At 40.5% G+C, this 23,392-nt stretch overlaps 1 protein-coding gene and 1 long non-coding RNA gene across 4 annotated transcripts in view; both read right to left on the bottom strand.

Moving 5' to 3' along the window:
• Window positions 1-534: 534 nt before the first annotated feature.
• Window positions 535-13,209, bottom strand: LOC123652201. 2 transcript variants are annotated; one of them, XR_006741371.1, is made up of 4 exons: window positions 13,180-13,209; window positions 12,455-12,544; window positions 5,124-5,146; window positions 535-933 (listed from the first exon to the last, which is right to left on the bottom strand). It is a non-coding gene; the product is annotated as an uncharacterized LOC123652201 (long non-coding RNA). The 2 variants fall into 2 exon arrangements; XR_006741370.1 differs by lacking the exon at window positions 5,124-5,146.
• A 102-nt stretch (window positions 13,210-13,311) lies between these two features.
• GEN1 (GEN1 Holliday junction 5' flap endonuclease) overlaps window positions 13,312-23,392 on the bottom strand; it is a 32,768-nt gene continuing 22,687 nt past the window's right edge. Inside the window, exons 13-15 of one of the 2 annotated variants that reach the window (XM_036434652.2) lie at window positions 21,245-21,385; window positions 19,479-20,726; window positions 13,312-13,415 (exon numbers count right to left, since the gene is read on the bottom strand). In XM_036434652.2, coding sequence (XP_036290545.1) covers window positions 13,402-13,415; window positions 19,479-20,726; window positions 21,245-21,385 — 1,403 coding nt within the window. In that variant the 3' untranslated portion in view covers window positions 13,312-13,401. Of the gene's footprint in view, window positions 13,416-18,361; window positions 20,727-21,244; window positions 21,386-23,392 lie in introns of those variants that run through there. The other variant, XM_036434651.2, reaches the window with a different exon arrangement.

Below are 23,392 nucleotides of genomic sequence, written 5' to 3'. Positions count from 1 at the left end.
TTCATGTGATGGAATACTATTAGTCAATGAAAATAACATTTATAGAGAACATAAACATAGGAAATATAATTTAATATGAGAATTTATAAGCAAAATTGCAAACTTAATACTTTGACCCAATTACCTTTTTTCCATAGAAAAATGATGAAGTATTTAAGAATGGTTATTTCCCTTCCCTCCCTCTCTCCCTCCATGTCCACCCTCTCTCTCCTCCTTTTTCTCTCTCTTCCTCCATCTCCTTCCTGCTCTCAATCTTTCTTTCTTAATTTCTTTCTTTCTTTCTTTCTTTCTTTCTTTCTTTCTTTCTTTCATTTTTATTGAAGTGACTCTGGTTAATAAAATTATGTGTTTCAAGTGTAAAAAAAAAAAAAAAAAAAAAAAAAAAAAAAAAGAATGGTTATTTCCAGGGGGGTGAAGGCATGACAAGGGGGGGAGGGGAGGTGCTAAGGGGTGATAAGGATACTTATGTAATACCTTAATCAATAACGAAAAATTTTAAAAAAATAATGCTTATTTCTGGTAATAGAAATTGAAGGTCATTTTTTTCTTTATTAATCTGACTTTATTTTTTAGGGGTAGCTTGTGTCATGATTAGAAGCATAGGGTTCCTGTTCAAACCTGATCCCTCTGCTTTCATTAATTACGTGATAGTAAGAAGGTAACTTACTGGTATTTGGGTGGCATTTTAATACCTGTGTCAAAAAAGTTGAAACCAATTTGCACTAAGACGGTCCTCCAAGGTGTTTCTCTGTGCCTCAGTTTCTCTGTGCCTCAGTTTCTCTGTTTATAATATGAGGATAAAAACAGTGCCTACCTGACAGGATTCTTGTGAAGATTCATACATGTAAAGAAATTTCTCGGTAACTGTCTTCAGACATGGTAAGCAATCAGTCATTGGTAGCTGCTCTTATTCTTTATGGTTGTCAATATTTTCTAAATTTTAAAAAGACAGTAATTTAAAATTTTAGAAGCTGTGACTAGGCAAAGCTGATCTGAGTAGGTCCATGAATAGAGGAAAAAGACTCAAAAATCACAGTTGCCCTCAAGTTGAATCAAAGCATCTGGGTACTATACTTATTTTAAAGTAAAGAAAAGACAAAGATAGGAATAAAGGAATAAGGGAGGGAGGGAGGGAGGGAGGGGGGGGAGGGAAGGAAAAAAGGAGATTGAGGGAAATACTCTTGTAAAGATAAGAGGACATTGACAAATAGGACATGGAGATTACTAAATCCTTGATAGAGCTCTGCATTTGGCTTGCATGGGGGAGAAAGAAATGGGAAGGAGGTTCAGGGTAGGAAAACAAGAAAGATGAAAGAGAGAAAGTTGTTCTGAAGAAAGCGCCAGTCTTCTCCAGCACAGTTGGGTCGGACACAGAGCACTGAGTGACCCTGCCTAGCCCTCTGTAGACTGAGCAGTCACCCTCCTTCATCAGCATAGGGGGCTCTTGGAGCCGGGAGTCATCAAGGTCACATGCAAAGCATTCCCACAATTCCACGAGGACAAGAACGCCTGGGGAGAGAGGAAAGATTATTTTCAGAAGGATTATTCCTGGGCCCCTCTCCAAGAATTCTGATTTGGTGAATCTAAGCTGGAGCTGGATCATCTTTTTTAAAAAGCAGAGAAGTTGGGAACCGCTGGCTCGGATGGATAAAGACCTGCTGGGGTCCAAAGCTACTGAGCCCGGCACCTGGAAGCAAGAGCATGTCTGCGACAGGCCCCTTGGTCCTGACTGTTAAATAGGGATAAACCACAGGGCTCAGGGAGCAGGAGGCTCTCTGTAACTCCTCGACTTTTCCATGCCACTCAACCTCTCCTGACAACATCCCTGCTCTCATGACCCTCAACTTTATGTGCCATTCTCTGCCCCATTCCAGGAAGGCTCTGCGCTGTCCCTTGAACACATTTTCCCCCCTTGCCCTTTACCTGGGCTATATCCCTCACCCAATGTCCCTTCCTCACACTTAACCTTGCAGGTCTTATCAGTCCTTAAGTCCACCAAGTGTCTTCTCCAGAAGCCCTCTGTGCCTACTCACTCCTGTGACCACTTACGTGGCCAGTCTCCTTCAGACGGTTTATTTCACTAAATTTTTCAGGAATTTTTTTTCACTTGTTAAACTCAGGAAAAGGACCTTAATAAAAACTACTATGGGAGCAGTGCCTTAGAGTTTGTAGAAGATTTTCACATCTATTACATCTTGGGAACTGCATAACCCTCTCATGATGTGGATAATGGTGCCATCTCCACTGGAATCGGAAACTAAAGTTCAGAGAGACATCTCGTGCGCTCTTATGGTGAAATGACCGATAAGGGGCAGAATTACGAGACTGCACCACTGGTAAAAGGAAGAGGGGATCCCCCATGTGAAAACGGGAGATGTGGGGGGTTAATGAATGGCCCTCTTTGTTCTCCAGGCCAGGGGGAGGGTCGAGACACCAGGCTTTAAAGAACAGCTGCACATCGGGGCTGAGCCCGTGTCATCCCTGGCTCAAATGGTGGGCTCATTATTGCAGCTGTTGCTGGCTTTCGGGAGCCAGGCAGCTGTTGCCAGAAAATGTAACCTAATTCTTCCTTATAGGAAGGCCAGGCTTGGCAAGCACAGGTGAGAAAGCCAGGCAGAGAGGAGGTAAGTGCCTTAGACAAGCCTTTCCTAGGTATTCCTAAGAACGGGAAGCAGAGTCTGTGAGGGGGCACCGTCCTGTCGTCACCGGTCTTCGGGACAGGCAGTGCGGGAGGGTGTTCCTGGCAGAGCTGGGGAGCCCTCTGGGTGTCTGGGCCACGAACCAGACAATGGGATTGGAGGTAAATTCCCTGCTCCCCTCCTTTTCCTTCCCATCTCTTCTCCATAATATAAGCTGTGGCCATTTTATGGATCTCAGCATCTTTTTCCTGATATTGCTAATGCGCCCTTGTTCTGTTTTCTCTTTTGATCTTCTTATTGCCTATCTTACTTGTCACTAAAGCTTCCTACTTCATTCTCTCCCTCCCCCCCCCCCCCCAATCCCCTTCCTCCATTGTTCTCCTTGGAAGACAGGCAGCTCATCCCATTGCTATGCCTTGGTTAGTATATAGGTTTCTGCCTCAGGTGAGTGGTGCCATCCCACTGCCTAACCAAATCCCAATTGTTCTTTCTATAGTCTGTTCTGACTACCAGTCGACTTCTTGGTGGCCTCCAGTGTCCTCATAGTGGGACCTACACAGGCTAACTAACACAAGTTTTCCTTCTGCGGTTTAGTCTACTCAACTAGACTAAGAAGAGCTGCGGTCTAAAATGAGAGACTTCCTTCCTTCTAGTTACCCTCACTGCCCATCGCTTACTGTGTAATGGTGTGTATTCAGCATCCTCTTACTTGAAAATACCGATTTCTTTACTCTTTTAAAACTCACTTTTCTATTTTAAATTATCCTGGTTTATGTTGGGTTTAATTTTCAAATCATTATGAACTTTTATGGAGCACTTTCCGTGCATTGATTAGTTCTTTATCTCACCATTTAATCAACACACAACTATAGGAAGTCGAGACTGTTACTACCCATATTTCACAGTGAAGAACCCACGGCTAAAAGAGGCAAAGCCACTCCCTTGAGGTCACATGCTAGTTGGCAGAGGAGGCCTTAACCACTTCTTACAGTGCTTTGCATAAACCACCAAAAGTCCCTACCTGAAGTGTACAAACGAAGATCTGCAATAGATGGGTGTTCAAGATAAATGGGTGAGCTGACATTGGAAGCTAGGGGTGCTCCTCTCCAGAGGTGGGTCCTTGTCCCCACATCCTAAGCCTCGTCTGGGAGTGATATGAGCCAGCCCACATTCTGATCCCCCTTACATATGGAGGAAACTCATTACCCTGTGAGTGACAATCAGCCTGGGGGTTCCACACTTCAGTCCTTGTACTCCTATTCCTTGACTACTTGGCCTCAGAGGACCTGGGGAAAGAAATCTGATTTCTTTAAGAGCTCTCCCTTTCCTGGAAAGCCATGATCTTATATTTGAGGGCACTGTCTTGGTTGGAGATAATTCCTTTTGGACAAACTCAGCTATGGGTGAATTATGAGGTAAGCCAGGCAATTCTCATGGGAAGCCTGTGGTCATGGTATGAAACAGGTCCAACCCGTTTTTGGAAAAAAAATCTTTGCTGAGAACATCTTGCTATAGTTCTTTTTGGGGACTCAAGTGATCACATTACATTCCAAACAAATCTTCTGGCAGAAGATGTTTTCCAGGCAGCCCCAGGGAACCCGCTCAGAGGAGGCTGACCACGATGCAGAGCCACCAGGGGCTCACGTGTACGGTGTCACACCATGGAGAAGTTACTCTGACATCCGCCCCTTGGGCTGCACTTCCTCCTGCTCCTGTTAATGCTCTGTGCCCCTGGGGTTCTCCCAACCCCCACCCCTCTCAAATAAAACCTACCTCTGGATTGCTTCCCCTTCCTTAAAACTGATACTATGCCTTTTCCAAAGACGTGCCTTCAAACAGACAACAATTAAACAAATTAAAAACATCAAAGGATAGTCTCCAAGGGAATTCACATTTGAATCGACTCAAATATTTTCTAAGCACCTAAAGTGGGCCCAGAGAGTGAACCTTAAAGTTCTAAAGAACTTACAGAACTGTGCTAACTCAATATGGCCTCCAGAAGACCACATATGGCTGTCGGCCCATGACATGTGGCCAAAGCTGAGATGTGTAGTCAGTGTAAAATACACATAAAATTTCAAATACTCAGTATCGTTAGGAAATGTAAGCTATCTCACAGATGATTTTTATATTGGGTACATGTTGCAGTAACCTTTTGGACATGTTGAATCAAACATTATTTTACAATGTTTACAAATCAAACATTCACAAAAACGTTAGTACAATTAATTTTACCTAGTTCCATTTGATAAATATGGCTACTAGACTACGACCCAGCAATTCCACTTCTGGGAATATATCCAAAGAAACCCAAAACATTAATTTGAAAGAATATATGCATCCCATACTCATTGCACCATTATTTACAACAGCCAAGATTTGGAAGCAGCCCAAGTGCCCATTAATAGATGAGTGTATAAGATAGCTGTGGTACATTTACAAAATGGAATACTATTTGGTTATAAAAAAAAAATGAAATCTTACCTTTTGCAATAGCCTGGATGGGCCTAAAGGGTATTATGACAAGTGAAAAAAATCAGACAATGAAAGACAAATACTATATAATTTCACTTACATGTGGAATCTCAAGAACAAAATAAACCAACAAAATAGAAACAGTCCTGAACGGTTGACAGAAGAAAGGGGGTTTGGGGCTGGGTGAAAATGGTGAAGGGATTCAAAAGTACAAATTGGTAATTACATAATAGTCACAGAGCTGTAAAGTACAGCATAGGAAATATGTTCAATAATATTGTAATAACTATGTATGAAGCCAGGAAGATATTTGAAATATTGGAGGAACTACTTTATAAAGTACATGATTATCTATGAAACTAATATGGAATAATATCGAATGTAAACTAGTAAACTATAATTAACAAAACACACATGGTTACTAGAAAATTAACAGTTGTATATGTGACTGACATTATATTTCCATTGCATAGCACTGACAGAAATGACTTGAGTAGAGGGGCCAGGATATAAACTGCTCTAAACTACTATAAACTGAAAAATGTGCCATGGGAGGGGAGAGAAGGGAGAGATAAATTTCTGTTGGATGACCCAGAAAGACTTCCTGGAAAAATGATGCAAACTGGGTCTTGAAATAAAATTAGAGGGATAAGGCCTGGAGGCATCCACACCAAGATCTTAGATGGGAATTTGTGGCGCCAGCCAGTTGGAGGACTGAACAGATAACTCTACAGTCTTGGAGTTTCCAAGTCTGATTTCTTATCAGAAATTCCTGGTAGTTCTAAAAGAGTATAGGTTCCTAAACTCACCCCAGCCCAGGACACTGTTTGAAAATGCCAGCTGCAAATGGCCATGCTGTGCCTCTGAAAGGCAGCCTCGGGGGCTCTCCATGATCCATGGCCAGAGGCAGCATTGACATCTTCTGTTCTTTTAAATATATTTTATTGATTTTGTACAGAGAGGAAGGGAGAGAGATAGAGAGCTAGAAACATTGATGAGAGAGAGTCATCGATCAGCTGCCTCTTGCACACCCCTTACTGGGGATATGCCCTCAACTAAGGTACATGCCCTTGACCGGAATGGAACCCGGGTCCCTTCAGTCCCCAAGCCAATGCTCTATCCATTGAGCCAAACTGGTTTCGGCCTTCTGTTCTTTTATATGTCCTTTGGGAAGAAGCACTTGAAATACAGACTCAGGAAGACAGCTCAGGTCCTGAGCTGCTCTGTGGGTCTCAGGGAGCAGAACAGGAGGGCTCTGTGGGCTCAGATTCATCTCAGTGACCACCAAAGGTACTTGTTCGGTGGCTCTGGCCTGTGGGACAACTAGCTAATCTTTGATCATTCTGGACAGTGATCAAAAGGCTCTTTGTTCTTTCAAAAGCTCTTGATTACCACAGTAGGTTATAAGAAGGAAGATAGAATAAGAGTGAGGGAGAGAATGGGGTAAGGAGAGAAAGTGATTATCCTGACTAAGCTGTGATTAATGGATATGTGCTCCCAAATACCACTATTTCCCTTTCTAATCTACAGCAGTGTTGCCCTAAGTGGGATCCAAAGCCCACCTGACCATGCACAGTGTCACTCAATGGCATTCTTACCAGGGGCCAGGGTATCACCAAGTCAGCTTCACTCTTGCAAACTTGCTTCCAGATTAATTCATTCATTCAACTTGCAACACACATTTCCCAAGTACTGTTATCTACAATCTACCAGATATCCACTGCATTCTGGAGATGTACAGGGAATCAGATGAGGTCCCTGGACCAGGGTGCTCGCTCTAGAACAGTGGTCTGCAGTGTGAGAGAGTTCAGGATTGGGCTTCTCGAGTGTCCAACCTAGCACATGACAATAACATGTATGTGCCCAGGTATATTCTACTGGTAAGGAGATATATATATTTCATAAAGTTTTAAAGGTTTTTATCACTCAAAGAAGGGCTAAGAACTACTGGATGGATTGCTACCAGTGATGTGTTTTTTTTTCTTCTAAAAAGAGAAAATGTTTCCCTAACCGATTGGCCTCATTGGATAGAGGGTCTGTCTACAGACTGAAGGGTCCTGAGTTCGATTTTGATCAAAGGCACATGCCCAGATTGCGGGATCAATCCCCAGTGTGGGGACATGCAGGAGGCAGCCGATCAATGATTCTCTCATCATTGATGCTTCAATCTTTCTCTCCCACTTCCTTACTCTCTAAAATAAAAAATATATATATATTTAAAAAGAGAAAATGTCATCACCTACAAGCTAGCAAAATGAGGCCAAGTTGAGATCTTTAGAAACACTGTCATTAGCAGGTCAACTATTTGCCCCAGAATGGATAATATCAAGATGCAGAAACGTCTGTGTAGATTCTGCAATCAAAGCATCTCTCAACATTATCTAGAGGCTTTTACAGGGAACTTTTGTGGGGGAAGGGAAGGAGCATTCCCTCTAGAGACTGGAGAGGGGGCAGGGAGTGGAGGTGGGGAAGCTGTGGCTTGAGCTTTGAACCTGATCTCTCAACCGAAGACTCGCACCAGCAATGACTTCTTACAGCTCCCAATTTGGCACTCTGAAGGCACCCTCTTTGAGGGTGGTGGTGGGGGGTGGATTTTCCAAGGATAATGGGAACTTGCAGAATCTTCTAGTTTGTAAAAGATGGTCTTGGAAAGTTTGGGAGGAGGCTGCAGGCAGACAAGTAGTCCTTGTTTCCCTGAGGAAGTGCTTGTGGTCAAAGTACCACTCAAGTTGTTGGTGAGTGCCAGATGGTTTTATTGTAGATTGCAGACCTGACCTCAGTGAGCCCACAAATGATCGTATTCATCTCCTCATTCTGTTGGTTCTTGGCTCTTTGGCTCAGAAGCAAATTTCACAGGCCAGTCCCTCCCGCCAGGGTATGTCTGCACTCTCCATCACACCCCACCGCAGGCTGTGGGAAAGGAAGGAGCTGAACTTTCCACAGTCCAGTGGTCCAGATCCCAGTCCCACAGTCACTGTAGAGCAAGCATGACAAACTAAAAGGCTAACAAGGGCCAATTAAATGAGGCATGTGGCCCATGAGCCACAAGTTTGACATGCTTGCTGCAGAACCTTCAGTCAGTTATTTCTCTGAGCCAGTTCAGCTATAACATATGGATAATAATTCATTGTGCCTCACTGGCTTGTAGTGAAGCAAGACAAGGCACCTCGCACACAGAGTTGTTAATGTGACTGGGTCCTTTATCTTTCACATTTAACCTAGCCAATGTGTAGTATTCTGGTACATCGGATGTCAGCTACTTTTGCGTGAGACAGTCCCTGAACTTGTTTCCTAGGTGGTTTGAGGATCCCCTCCAGTTGCAAAACTGTGAGAGTCTGCGATTCTGAGCTAGTTCCCCATGGGCTTTCTTTGAGTCAGAGAGAAGTTCTATCCGGCAAACCCCCTGGGGCTGCAGATGAGGATGCCAAACTAAGGCGTGCAGCTGCGGGCCGTGGTGGCCCGGGTGCAAGACCAGGAGGGGAAAACCTCAGGGCCCGAGAGGCGCTGCAAAGGAAAAGACAGCTGCAGGTCTGTCCCGAGTAAATCACAGTGTGACGTTTATTGGGCTATTTCCAGAATAACACCAGCAAGAAAACTGGAATGCAGGATGCGCTCTGCCAGGAAGGATCTTAGAGGAGCGGCCCATAATAACCGGGCTTGTGGACTAGAGTCAGCCTGGCTTCAGGAAAAGGTCACAGGTTTGGGGACACTCTGCCCTGAGTTTCAATTCTGTCTCCACTACTTATCAGTGTTTCTGGGCAGGTTACTTAACCTCTCTGAGCCTCATTTCCTCCTCTCTTAACAACCAAAAAGGTAAGTAATAAAGGAAACTTTCAAGGTGATTGTGGCTGTTGGGAATGTTAAAAATAACTCGATATAATTTGGTATTCAATAAGTAAGAGCTGTATGACTCTGAGCACACACTAGGGCACCCACGTCCTCTGGATCTAGAACCATCATTTCTCAAATGTGTACCTGGCACAATGGAGAAAGCTGATGGGTGGAGGAGGGAGGGGGAAGCATCGAGGCTGGGGGTGTTGGGTAGAGGGGAGAAAAGAGATCAAAAGGCCTATAAATATCTGTCAAACTTTAAAATGCAAATCCCTTGCCTGTGCCTGTTGGGACCAAATCTTCTGTTATCACCTTTCTGAGAAGAGAAAGAAAGATTAGCGTAGTCTTTCTCTTCATGGGATGTTTTGGTTTGGTTTGGTGTGATTTTGCAGCCAAGCCTGAATATGTGATAAATGTTTTCATTCAACCCAGACCTGGAAGCATGGGTAGTGAGTTAAGACACTAAGAGACATATTGTGTCATTAAGTCTTAACAGCATGTGCTATTCTTTGTGGATAGACCGTGAATTTCTTAAGAAAACTAACCCTTACAATAGCCCCTGCAATTTACATGATACTTGGTGTAGAGAAATTGCTTGTGGAATAAATCTATGGACAAATGAATGGGCGGATAGTTGCTCTTTTTGAGCATAGTGACCTAGTTCTCAGGAATCTCCTTGCTCTACACTTTATTGAGGTCCCCTCTGAGGGGCAGTCCTCATAGGGGACAGCTGTAGCCCTCTGAGGAACTCTTAGATGGTCTCTGCCGCCCTGTACCGGAGTATATATAATGCCCAATATCTGACATTCACTGTGTGCCTGGTCCACCCGTCCCAACCCCCAACCATAAGTCAAATACTAGAAACCTCACTGACCCTTTTCCTCCTCATCTTTTCCCTTATTGGCCTTGCTTTCTCATAAAATTATACTTGTATGTAATGAGTGAATGGGTTACTTTCCAGACGAAAGGATCTAACAAATGTCGCCAGCTTGGAATGGCCTCAAATATTTGTCATTTATTACACAATCTTGGGTAAATTCATCCAATGTTAAGTCTTACCCAAGACCTGATGGTCTTCACTCACCCCCCTCTAAACTGTATCCACGTTCAAGCCTCCAACCAACTCAACTAGCAAGTCTCTGAGGACCTCCTGGTGCTCACCGACCACTCTCATCGCATGCCGATACCCTCTGCCACTCCCTTCTCCTAGCACTTAGTTGTATTATTTCTTATCTCAAGTGCAAATGAGTCTGGTGTTACAAATTAGGTATAAAGATCTTGAAAGGAGAGACTAGATATTATTCCCTTGTGTTCTATACCATGTCTAGCCAGGTGCTGGATCCATTTTAAGAATTCAGTTACAACTTGTGGCATGTTGGTGGTCAAAATGTGGATTTGGGTTTTAAGCTTAACTTCTTCCTTCCTTCCTTCCTTCCTTCCTTCCTTCCTTCCTTCCTTCCTTCCTTCCTTCCTTCCATCCATCCATCCTTTCATTCATCCATCCAATAAGGTTGTATTAAATGTGTGCTACATGTTACTCACAGTTAAAAGCTAGCTCAAGGGATATACAAAGAACAAGATGAAGTTTCTTTTCATGTTGTTAAAGTAGTGATAAGAGACAAACAAACAAACAAAAAAACACTAATAATTTGTGAAGAAAATAACTCAAGGTAAGAAGTAAGAGTAGAGGATGGGACTTAACATCGTTGAAAAGCACTAGCTGAATGGTGAGTAGGAGCTCACTACCCAAAAACGTGAGAGAAGTTCAGGCATATGGCACAGTAAGTTCCAGAGCCAGAATGTGGGATGAGCTTGGTGTGTCTAAGGAAATGAAGTCAAGCCAGCAGCACTGGAACAAGGTGATCGAGGGGAAGAGTCCAGAGATGAGGTCAGGGAGTCAGGCAGGACTCAGCCATGGAGGACCTGACAGTCAAGGAACTTGGAGTTGACACCCAGCACAAAAGGAAGCTTTTGCATGGAGGAAAAGGGTGAAGGCGGTGCTGGTGTCAGAACGTGGTTTGCACTTCCTCTAGATTTGTCTGGCTGATGTGTGCACTGCAAAGGGCGTGAGTGCTTTGAAGCAGGGAGCTCAGTTAGGAGGCACTTTTAGCAGCCCTTGCAAGAGTAGTCCCTCAGAGTCCCAGCCCCTTTGGAGGGAGCAATGCAACTGGGAGGAGACGAGCATACCAACTGTGTGGCCACAGGCATGTTGCTCTACTTCTCTGGGTTGCTTTCACAATCAGTAAAAAAATGCACTTAACTGATTACAATAGGCCCAGCCCTTGCAGACTGTGTGCAAAGGTGACTCAGGTCAGAAATGAAGGCCAAAAAGGAGCCGCTCTTCATGGATATTCCACTGAGAACTCGCAGATGACCTCATCCTGGGGACATCTGGCCCTGGTGGTTAGAGCGCTGAAGGAAAGGGAGGAAACTCCTAGGAGACCTGGTGCCCTGGATGTCCCGTACACACCCAAATCTCCCAGCTTTCCCGCTGTAACTTTTGTGATCTTGCTTTTCTGGGGCCCAGCTACTCTGATTTAGTGGCCAGTTTTCCAGAAACCAGATCAGAAGTCAATGCATCTCTCTGACAGGGGGTTTCTTTAAAAGTGCCACAAACTTAGATAAACGTGGAGTATACAGAAGCCTTAATTTTTGCCAAAGAAACTGTAGAGTTCAACTACTAGCTCTGGTTTCAAATCCTGGCCCTGCTTATTATGTGTTGCCTTTGATATATTCCTTAACCTCATATATAAATGGGATTAAAAGTGCCTGCCTTTCAGAGTTTCTGTGGAGCAAATGTGAAGAATTTGAAAAAGCAGAAAAATACATGGATGTAATAGTAAATATTTCATTTCTCTTCTCCCAAGATTCACTACTGTTCATACTATCCAATATGCTGTGTCTTTTTTCTCTGTATTAGCGACAAACTACCTTCTCAAATAATTATATAACACATTTTAAGAATATCCCTTAGTCATCAATAGTCTTGGCAAGTCAAAATCAGTAATGTTAAATGTATACATTAATGTATGTTTCTCTGAAAGTTGCTTATTCTCAGCATGTAAATGAGAGAGAAGGGGGGAGGAAATATCACGCCCATCGATGTCTGAGAAGCATGCAGGAGCTGGGAACATTTGCCCACGGGAGCCAACCTCTACCAGAAATCGGACAATTACTCCGACCATTGCCTCCCACGTCAAAGAAAGTGTCCTTTGGTCTGTTTCACAGGATGTAGACCGGGTTGTATGGAGTCCTTGACACCTCTCCTAGCACTCTCCCAGCTGTGAAGTCAGGGGGCCTTCACAGAGCCTGGACTTGAGACGTCTGGGTTTGGACAGCCCCGTTAAAATAAGCCTTCTGGCATCTGCCATTCACAGGGCTGGCATTCTCAGTTTAATAAAAATGTAAATGGCATTAGCAATAATATTACTTTGGAGCAGTCACTGAATCCACATTGCTTTCAAATAAAACAAAAACAAAAACAAAAAGGCAAAGAATCTGTAATCTACCTTTACATGAACGTTGAAAAAATCACTTTCTCATTTTCAGATTCAAAGGACAGCACTTTGAGACGTCACTCCCAGCAGGAAGGTGGGTATCTGTTGAGTGGCAGATGAGTAGGTTTAAGTTATGATGATGCAAACAGTATAGAATTCTTTCCTTTGGTTTTTGATCAGAGAATTCTAAATACACAGGCAGATTTAGCCATTTGGGGAAGTCAACATTTATTTTTTTGGGGTCTTAGCACAGAATAATGCTGAGGAAGCTCAGGCACTGAATGCCTATTAAAGAACTTCTGTTTGGTGCTTACAAAAGAATTCTTCCAAACATTAGCAGAATAGTCTGTCATTCTCAGCACAGAAGACTCAGCCCGATTTTCTGATGACCCTTGCCTCCACTGCCAAACAGGCAATTTATTGAATTTATCTGGCCTGGGAATAAATAATTACCCATTCTGGCAATCATCAGCAAAGGTCCCGCTTTTTTGGACTATTCCTGGGCCCGACTCTGCAGCTCGTCATTTTAAAGGCAATGTGGCAAGACCTTGAAGGGGCTAATGCAAGCTGTTAGCTGAGCCTGATAAAAGGTTTTCCCAGCTAAGAAGGTGATAAATGTTGCCACATTAATCTGCAGATGAAAGGAGGCTGCCTCCAGTGATATTATTTAAGCTGTTTTAGCCTAAGTGCTACCAGCATAACGGGAATTGTGAGCGGTTGAATTCTAGACCCTTCACCTTCAGAAAGCAAGGCATCTCACCCTGACAAAAGGGGACACGTGATCAAACTGCATCTTCACATGACAAAAGGGGACACGTGATCAAACTGATGGAGGGACCCATCCAACTGAATCCGATCTTTCTTACCCCAAATTCACCACCAGGCAGTCAGCAGCCATTCACTGATGGCTTTCTGTGGCAGCCCCTCTGCTAGGGGTTAGATTCAGGAATACAAGATGTTCACAGCCTGGTACCTGAGACAAAACACAAACCACTCAATATAAAGCTATTTGCAGATAGTATTTTAGAAGTCTATAGGAAAGGGGGGGGGGGGCAATTCATGAGAAGCTATATAAATCCTTCTTAGGAAAGACCAGGTTTATTCTGAGTCTGGATGGATAAATAAGAGTTGGTGAAGCAGAGAATTAAACTCTGAGCAAAGGGCTGGGGGAATACAAAAATAAATATGATTTAATCCCTGTGTTCAGAATTCTGTCTTAGAGAAAGGTAAGTACATTAAAGAAAAAAAGAAAGAAAGAATATGCCTGCTACACAGTAGACACTCAACTAATATTTTGAAAGTATAAATTAAATGTGATAAATACTATCATGGAAATATGTCCAATTTCTTCAGGTGCACAAAGGGAACAACTACCGTGTTCCCCCGAAAATAAGACCTAGCGCAACTTTGGGAGAAAAAATTAATATAAGACACTGTCTTATTCTTGGGGAAACAGGGTAACTGTTTAGAAATAGAAGTTAGGACATTTGAGCTGGCCCTGACAGAGGAAGAGGAGTCTGCATGGCTAACAAGGCAGGAGCAGGCATTCCAGGCAGAGAAGCTCATGAGCAAAGGCAAAAACATCTGCCCGGGGCTCACAGGTGACCTTAGGTCGCTGGAGCCAGCCCTCCTGGCTGTGACTCGCTGAAGCTGAAGCTGGAGAGATGTTTTGGGGTCGACATTCGATAAAGAACTGAATGAATTATGGAAACATAAATATTAGGGAAGGAATTAGGAGACCAGAGTTCTAGCCCCAACTGAAGCGTTTTTCAGCTGGGTGATTTGAAAAAAATTATTTTAAATTTTATGGACCTTCAGCTGGCTGTGATAGCCAGAGAAACATAGGACTCTTTTACAAAGTAGTTGTTCAATAAATGTGTTAGGTGACTCAATGAGTAATTTGTCAGCTGCAAATAATATTTGGTTTATTTTAATGATATTTTATTTTAATGATATTTTAAAAATATTTTTAAAATTTATTTCAGAGAGGGAAAGGGAGATAGAAACACCAATGATGAAAAAGAATTGATTGGTTGACTCCTGCACACCCCACACTGGGAATTGAGCCCAGAGTCTGGGCATATGCTCTGACCAGGAATCTAACCGTGACCTCCTGGTTCATAGGTTGACCTCACCACTGAACCACACCCCTAAGTCAATTAAAAAAAAAAAAAAAAAAAGGACATCTCTATATAGTAAGTATTTACCTGGACTGGATAGTCCTAAACTATCAGAGCCAATTGTGGTGCCCAGATTGAACAAATTATGATCAGCAGATCCCTAGAAAAAATGTTTCAATTAGGATTATTTTTCCTTCTGAATATTCAAAATAAACCTTTATACATGGCTTATCTGGTCAGAACCTTTCAGCATATTGGTCAGGTTCTTTGCTACACTTTGTCCTATTTCTTTTCCCCCTTGCCCAGATACCTGAGTCTGCTTTCTGCTCTATTTCTTTACTTCTCAATCCCTGACTATTCCTTGTCTGCACAGCAATTTGTTCCCTGGAGATCGAAGTTCCAGATAAGACTCCAACATTCCCTAAGCAGGACAACCATCTTTATTCTGTCATCCCCTCAAGCTAACGAATCCCTCATCCACTAATGTCCTGTTGTAATGCGGCTACAATTTGCCAATTTTTGGCCTATACTTCAAAGAACAGTCCCTCCTCTGATCCAGGTGGCAGTGATTGTCCATTCCATTCATTGCACACCTAACTCTATGCTAACCAACATATTCTTTTTTAAATAATTGATTCTTGTATGTAAATGTGCATTTCTTTACCTTGCTCTTTTCAATTTCTTGAAAATACGAGTAGGGTTTTATGTTAATTTGTATTTCCTGTTGGCCCTTGGCATTTCATGTGCACTTATTGCCCAGAGTAAACTCTCCAGGATAAATGAATGTGCATGACCCAATGACTTTACCTAGAACTCGGGAACCAGTTACAGAAAGGCTTGAAAGTACATCCAGGTTAGATGTAACAGGCAACTCAGAGCTTCTACCATCTCTACTAGTATACTTTCAACCCCAGTGATGTCAGGAATTGGTTAAATAAGCAGATGTATACATAAGAAGTAAAGCTTTGACTAAATATCTGTAGCTGAATCATGAGAGCAGATAATATGTAGAAATAGTGAGTAGAGAAAGAAAAGAGAGATAATTTAAGGAGCACAAGTATTTAAGGAGCATGAATATTAAAGTCTGTGAAGAGTGTAATTTCTGTCTCTATATAGATTTGCCTATTTTGAACATTTTATATAAATTGAATCTTATAGCCCTGATTTGGCTCAGTGGATAGAGTGTCAGCCTGCGAACTGAAAGGTCCCAGGTTCAATTCCAGTCAAGGGCATGTACCTTGGTTGCAGGCACATCCTCAGTAGGGGGTGTATAGGAGGCAGCTGATGATATTTCTTTCTAGGAGGCAGCTGATGATATTTCTTTCTCATCGATGTTTCTCTCTGTCCCTCTCTGTAAAAATTAAAATATATTTTAAAAAATAAATTGAATCCTACATGTAGTCTTTTATGAATGACCTTTTTCACTAAGCATGTTTTCAAGCTTCATCACATTGTAACATTTATTAGTACTTCATTTCTTTTTACTGCCAATTGCATGAATAGACCACATTTTGTTATCCACTCATCAGCTGATGGGCATTCTGGTTATTTACACTTTTGGCTATTATGAACAATGTTTCTATGGACATCTGTGTACAAGTTTTTGTGTGGATATTGCCTTTCTCTTGTGTATATACTTGGGAGAATAATGTGGTAACTATGTTTAACCCATTGAGGAACCATCAGACTTTTTCCAAAGTGGGTACCCAAGTTTACATCCCTACCAGGTTATAAGGGTTCCAGGTCCTCCACATCCTCACCAACACTTATTACCTGTCTTTTTTATTTAGCCATCCTATCAGGTGAAAAGTGCTATCTCATTGTGATTTTCATTTTTTCTGATAATTATAAGAATTCTTTCACGTGTTTATTGGCCATTTGTATATTTTCTTTGGAGAAATGTCTATGCAAATACTTTACTGGCTTTTGTCTTACTATTGAGCTAAGAATTCTTTATACAAACCCCTTAAATCTTTTATCATATTTATGATTTGCAAATATTTTCTATTCTATCTCTTTTCTCGTTATTAAACTTCACCTGAGGATATTTTTTCCCACTAATTTTTTTAGAGACAGTAAAGGGAAGGAGGTGGAAAAGGTGAAGGATTGAGAGGGGGGGTGGGAGGGGAAGGAGAGAGGGAAAGAGGTTGGGTGCCTCCTGCACGCACCCTAACAGGTGCTGAGAATGAGACCTGAGATCCTTTGGTGCTCAGGTTGATGCCCTAAACACTGAGCAACACAGCCAGGCCCATCTCTACATTTTCTTAATGGTGCCTTCTGAAACAGTTTTTAATTTTTATGAAGTTTTTTTCTTATCTGAGCTTTTGGTGGCATATCAAAGAAATCATTTCCTAATCCAAAGTCACAAAAATTTGTTTTTTTTTTTTCATCTAATTGCAGCTTTAGCTTTCATAGTTTTTGATCCATTTGAGTTATTTATATATATAAAAGCCTAATAAGCAACCAGAACAATTGATCACTATGATATGCCCTGACAACCAGGAGGCAGACACTCAATGGGGGAGCTGCCTCCAGTCCACAGGCCCCGATTGCTTCCAGTCCCTACCCCTGGCCTGCAGGTCCTGATTGTCTGGTCAAACTTCCAGTCCCTACCCCTGGCCTGCAGGTCCTGATTGTCTGGTCAGGGCTGGGACAGGGAACTGGGGATAGATGGCAGGGGATGCGGGCAGCAAAGGGAGGAGGAGGCAGGAAGGCAGGGAAACTGATTGGCCCTGATCGCTAGCTAGGCCTAGGGACCCCACCTGTTCAGGAATTTCGTGCGCCGGGCCTCTAGTTGTTGTATATTATATGAGGTAGCAGGTCAACTTCATTATTTTGCATGTGTCTATCCAGCTGTACCAGTAGCATTTGCTGAAAGACAATCTTGTTTCCCCCTAAGTTGTCTTGGCACTCTGGTTGAAAATCAATTGAAACATAAATGTGAGAGTGTATTTCTGGACCCTCAATTCTATCCCACTGATATATATATATATATATATATATATATATATATATATATATATATATATATATATATATAAAATCTACCTTTATACGATGACAACAAATTCTTCATTACTGTAGCTTTGTAGAAAATTTTCAAATCAGATTTAAGAAGGGTAAGTCCTCCCATTTCTCTTTTTTAAGATAGCTTTGCCTATTCTGTGTCCCATAAATTTCCATATGAATTTTACAATCAGCTTGTCAGTTTCTGCAGAGAAATCAGCTGAAATTGATGGGGATTGCACTAAATCTGTAGTTTGCCATCTTAATATCAAGTCTTCTAATCATGAACATGGAATGTCTTTCCATTTATTTAAATTTCTAAAATTTTCCATTCAACAATACTTTTGCAGTTTTTAGAGTATAATTTTTTTTATTTCTTCTGCTAAATTTATTACAAAACATTTTATTCTTTTAGTGCTGTTGAATACAGAATTTTCTTAACTTCATTTAGTATTACTTCATTGAAGATATATAGAATCACAATTGATGTTTGTATATTGATCTTAAATCCTGCAACCTTGGTGAACTCATTTATCAGTTCTAGTAGTTTTTGGTGGATTCCTTAGGATCTTGTATACTCAAAATGTTGTCAACTGCAAATATTGAATTTTACTTTTTCCTTTCCAATCTGATTGCCTCTAGACTAAGCATGTCAAACTTGAGGCTGCTGGGCCACATGGCTCATTTAAATATAAAAGGCATATGGCATACGGGCCGTGAGTTTGACATGCTTGCTTTAGACCAGTGGTCAGCAAACTCATTAGTCAGCAGCCAAATATCAACAGTACAATGATCGAAATTTCTTTTGAGAGCCAAGTTTTTTTAAACTTAAACTTCTTCTAACGCCACTTCTTCAAAATAGACTCGCCCAGGCTGTGGGTATTTTGTGGAAGAGCCACACTCAAGGGGCCAAAGAGTCGAATGTGGCTGGCGAGCCGTAGACATTTTGAATGATAAATGAATAAACACCTTAATATTTGGAGATGCTGAACTCAATATTATATCGATTAATTGTTAAAATAAAAGAAAAAGAAAAATGTGCTATAGAAGAAAAAGAAAACCTAAAAAATCTCACCAAACTAGAAGGCAAGAGAAGAAATCTAATTCTCACATCATTATTAATTAGCTGTGTGATCCTCAACAAATTTCTAATTTTCTTCTGATTACATATTCTATTTTTCAAATCTTTTTTTTTTCTTTTGGCATACCTGTTAACTTCTGGGGATATAGAAAGAGTAGCTTTCCTTAGTTTATTCAGCATTACAACCATGATTTTTACTATATATATATATAGATCATCTTCCTCCTTTCCCATTTTTCCCTCAGAAAAGAGAATAAAGTTACCAAAGCAATAGAGTATACTAAAAGCATCTTCACATGGAGAGAAATATAGCTCTCAAAAAAGGCACAATAGAAGACATTGAGATTATAGGCAATTATAAAGAATTATCTTCTTGGGAACAAGCTGAAATATGAACACTATAGAGGTTTGTGTAAGTAATGAGTATAAATGAACAAAAAGATGAAGCCTTTACTCTGCCTAGTACTGTATTTACACTTTAAAACTATGACTAAGGAACAGTCAATGAAGATATAAAATATGGCAAAAGTGAGTTTTAAAAATATACATTATCTACAGTTTTGACCACAAAGATTATCTTTTAAAATGAAAATTTTAGATAATTTTTAAAAATTATAATTTTGATTAAAATGGCAAAAAGTATCTCCTGACATATAAACTACATTACATTTTTCTGCCAAACATTAATAATTAGACACCTTCCTCCTGCCTCTGCTAATGCTGATGATGCCAGAATATTAACTAACACTTAAACATTTTTAATTTCAAGTGTTTTGGAACCTCAGTTTTAATCTCTGACATAAAGGAAGAGGACTATCCAAGCAAGTACCAGAGTCATCTTTTTCCTTCTGACACTGTGGGAAATTCAGAGAACCGTTGGCTGCATCTGGGAAACAGTTTTCTTCATTTACAGCTGTTTTAGAAGTCTGGACATATTGTTCCGTCTCTTTCATATGTATGTTAGGGTTACTCAATTTGTTGGCATCATTTTTCTGGAATTGGGCTGGTTTGTGCTTCTGAAAACTCTGCTTCGTTTTCTCAGTTGCATTCACAGCTTTCCCAAACAATGAGGCACTTTTTTCATCAGAGGCATATCTGTCAAGGCAAACACTTTTCTTCGTTACAATTTTCTGAGTGGTTTGCAAGTCAACATTTCTATTATGATCTAACGAAGTATTTGGTGGCTCGACTCTGGCCTCAGAGCTCTTTATTATCATGTTTTTGACAGAATAGGGTAAAGAAGAATTCACTTTATAGTTTTCTTGAAACAGCTGGTCTCCTTTTAGAACTTCAGAGTTCCTAGATTCCTTTTGCAAATAAATTCCTAGATCCTTTGAAAGATGTGATGGACAATCAGAACTACTGTTAGCATTACAACATTTGTTTGCTGTGCGTACGGATAAAGTTTCCAGGTCTGATTGTACATTACCCAGAGGATGTAATGACTTTTTAAGTAGTATTCGTTCCTTTAAAGGCAGGTCCTGACGATGTAAGTCAGTAATGCCAGAAGACAGATGCTCTTCAGGATTAGTCTTTTGAAGATCACAATTTAACACTTTATTTATGTTTGTGGTGCACCATTCTGAGTTACGTGACAATTGTCCTGGGATACGTTTAAAGCTATGAGGGATGGCTGTTTCAAGTCCTGATTTTAAGCCATGAGAGCAAGTATTCCTTGGAATAGCTGGAGAATTACTAAAAGAAGTTCCCTCCCAGTCAATGCTGCTCAAGTTTAAATCAGCAATAGCTGACACATTATGGGATGAAATATTTGGTTGACTAGATTCTGAAATTAGAGATTTACTAACAGCTGTAATTTGCTGTGTAGTCAAAGGTTTTGAAGAAGAGATTAACTGTTCTTGAGTATTCAAACAGAGAGCATCTTCAGATAAAAGCAAGCTATTTAATGATGCAGAAAGAGATTCCTGGGGTAATGCAGAATCAGGGGAAATTTCCAAATTTAATTTGGAATTCTGTTTAGAAGAGATTTCACATGTGGGTTTTAAAGTTATGAGTGACTGAAAACTCATCTCATCTGTTCGTGGCAAATTATTTTCTTTAGGCTTAGTTTTCATGCCTGAAAAGAAAAAAATAATACAATATGATTAAAACCCGTTTTATTTGAATTAACTTGAGTAAACAAATAAACTAAACAGTTCAGATTGAAAACTACATAAGCAATTTCTGCATTTTTGTCCCAGTGCATTCCTAGAAACTGTGGTGTAAGTTAATTATAACAAAATAATTAATGACAACATATTATAAAACATTTTCTCCAGGAAACAATGTTTGATCAAATTCTCTTCCTTAGTTTTTCTATGAAATAAAGAAAATGTATTTGTAATCCAAAATATATTACATATACTACTTGCTCAATAAGTGGTTGGTGTAATTACTATTATTAACACTTGGTTAAGTTATCAGACACATATGAGAATGGGTTAGTCTTGGCTTTTAGGCTTTAAAATAAAGTTTATCAAGACAAAGCAGCAAGTTCTTATATAGAACTTACAGCAAAATTTAGACATCTAGACTTGTATAGAAGAGAGAGCTCCTCTACAACAGCTGTGTGTGGCTATCAAGTGAGATACTTACTTTTCTTTTTCTTTTCTTTAACTTCTAACTTTTGTTTGTGATAAACAGCAACAATCTCTGGAAAAGCTGCTTCAAATAATGATTCTTCTTCTATTGTTTGTAGAACTAATTCTCCATGTTTATCTTCTAGAGCATAATATTCTAACAGATTAAAAATACAGTAAAACAGCCTTAATTAGATATGAAAAATTCAATTTTCCAGGTAAACTAAGTCACCCGCAAATGGATGATTTATTGCAAATATTGCTTTATAACATCTCTATTCTAGTAATCTGCTGATTCTAGTATAGAATTGATCTTCTTCTGCCTAACAAGAGCTGGAAGGAGATTACCTTATTTTTTTATATTCCTTATTGTTTAAAGCACATGTGTCAAACACAAGGCCCGCGGGCCAAATCCGTCCCGCCAGGCCTTGCAATGTGGCCCGCACCGCGCTGTCATCACTGCACTCCGCTGCGTTTCCATCACAATGACAGTTTATGACTGTTCAGTAAACTATTCGGCCCGCAATTTAGGCTGGATTTTAGATTTTGGCCCCTTCTCTGATTGAGTTCGACACCCCTAGTTTAAAGTATTACATATGTCTTCTTTTCCCCCCATTGATCTCTCCCCAGCCATTCCCACCCCCAAGCACATACTCTCACCCCCTATTGTATGTGTCTATGGCTTATGTTTATATGTATGCATACAAGTCCTTTGGTTGCTCTCTTACCCACTAAGTCGCCCCCTCTTCTTCCCCCCTGCCTTCCCTTTGAGGTTGGACGGTCTGTTTGATGCTTCTATGTCTCTGGATCTATTTTTCTTCATCAGTTTATGTTGTTCATTATATCCCACAAATAAGTGAGATTGTGTGCTATTTATCTTTCTCTGACTGGATTATTTTGCTTAGCATAATGCTCTTAAGGTCCATCCATGCTGTTGCAAATGATAAAAGTTTCTTCTTTTTTACAGCAGCTAGTATTCCACTGCACAGATTTCATCTGCTGATGGGCACTTAGGATATTTCCAAACGTAGCTATTGTAGATTGTGCTGCTATGAACGGTGTATATATCCTTTCTGATTGATGTTTCTGATTCCTTAGAATATTTCCTAGAAGTGGGATTACTGGGTCAAATGGGAGTTCCATTTTTGATTTTTTGAGGAAATTCCATACTGTTTCCCATAGTGGCTATACCTATTCTTCCATGTATGAGGTGGAACCTCATTGTTGCTTTGATTTGCATCTCTCAGATGATTAGTGACTTTGAGCATGTTTTCATATGTTTCTTGGCCTCTGTATGTCCACTTTTGGAAAGTGTCTATTTCCTTTGCACATTTTTTTTTATTGGATTGTTTATATTCCTTTTGTTAAGTTGTATGAGTTCCCTATGAAGATTGGGTCTGCTTCCAAACAGTCTTCAAAATTCTTTAGCTTTCTATCTTCTTATTATTTAGAACTGTTTATCTAACTCTTGTTTTGTTTTAAAAAAATATATTTTATTGATTTTTTACAGAGAGGAGGAGAGAGGGATAGAGAGCTAGAAACATTGACCAGCTGCCTCTTGCACACCCCCTACTGGGGATGTGCCCGCAACCAATGTACATGCCTCTGACCGGAATCGAACCCGGGACCTTTCAGTCCGCAGATCGACGCTCTACCACTGAGCCAAACCGGTTTCAGCTGTTTATCTAATTCTTTATTAATTTCATCCTTCAAGTTACCTACAACTTAAACCTTCATTGATAAATCTATTCTCTCAATCATTCACCCATAAATCACACAATATCATCTCAATGCCAAACAGAAATGAAACTGGGATTGTTTTTCATTTAAATAATCTGTGCTTTTCTTGCCTTTGGTTTTGGTGCTAATTCGGAGTTTACTGTATTCTTTTCTATAGCAAAAATAAGAGTAAGACAACGAAAAGTTCCCGTGAAAACTAAAGAGTGAGAAAATGAGAAGAGTACCCCACATGCTGCTTAGCAACCTTGATTTCTTTAGAAGCAGCTACACAGTGCAATCCAATGAGCAGTATTTTCTAGAAATATACCAATCCAAACTATTTCCATATTATTTTTTAAATATTAAGTACAAAAGAAATGCCAATTAAAAAAACTAAAAGTTATTTGAAGTTTTCAATCTTAGTATTAGTCAAAGCCTATTTAAA

The sequence above is a fragment of the Pipistrellus kuhlii genome, unplaced genomic scaffold (assembly GCF_014108245.1).
Source record: "Pipistrellus kuhlii isolate mPipKuh1 unplaced genomic scaffold, mPipKuh1.p scaffold_m20_p_13, whole genome shotgun sequence".
Classification (NCBI taxonomy): Eukaryota; Metazoa; Chordata; class Mammalia; order Chiroptera; family Vespertilionidae; genus Pipistrellus; species Pipistrellus kuhlii.
This window is presented reverse-complemented; position numbering and strand designations above follow the sequence as displayed.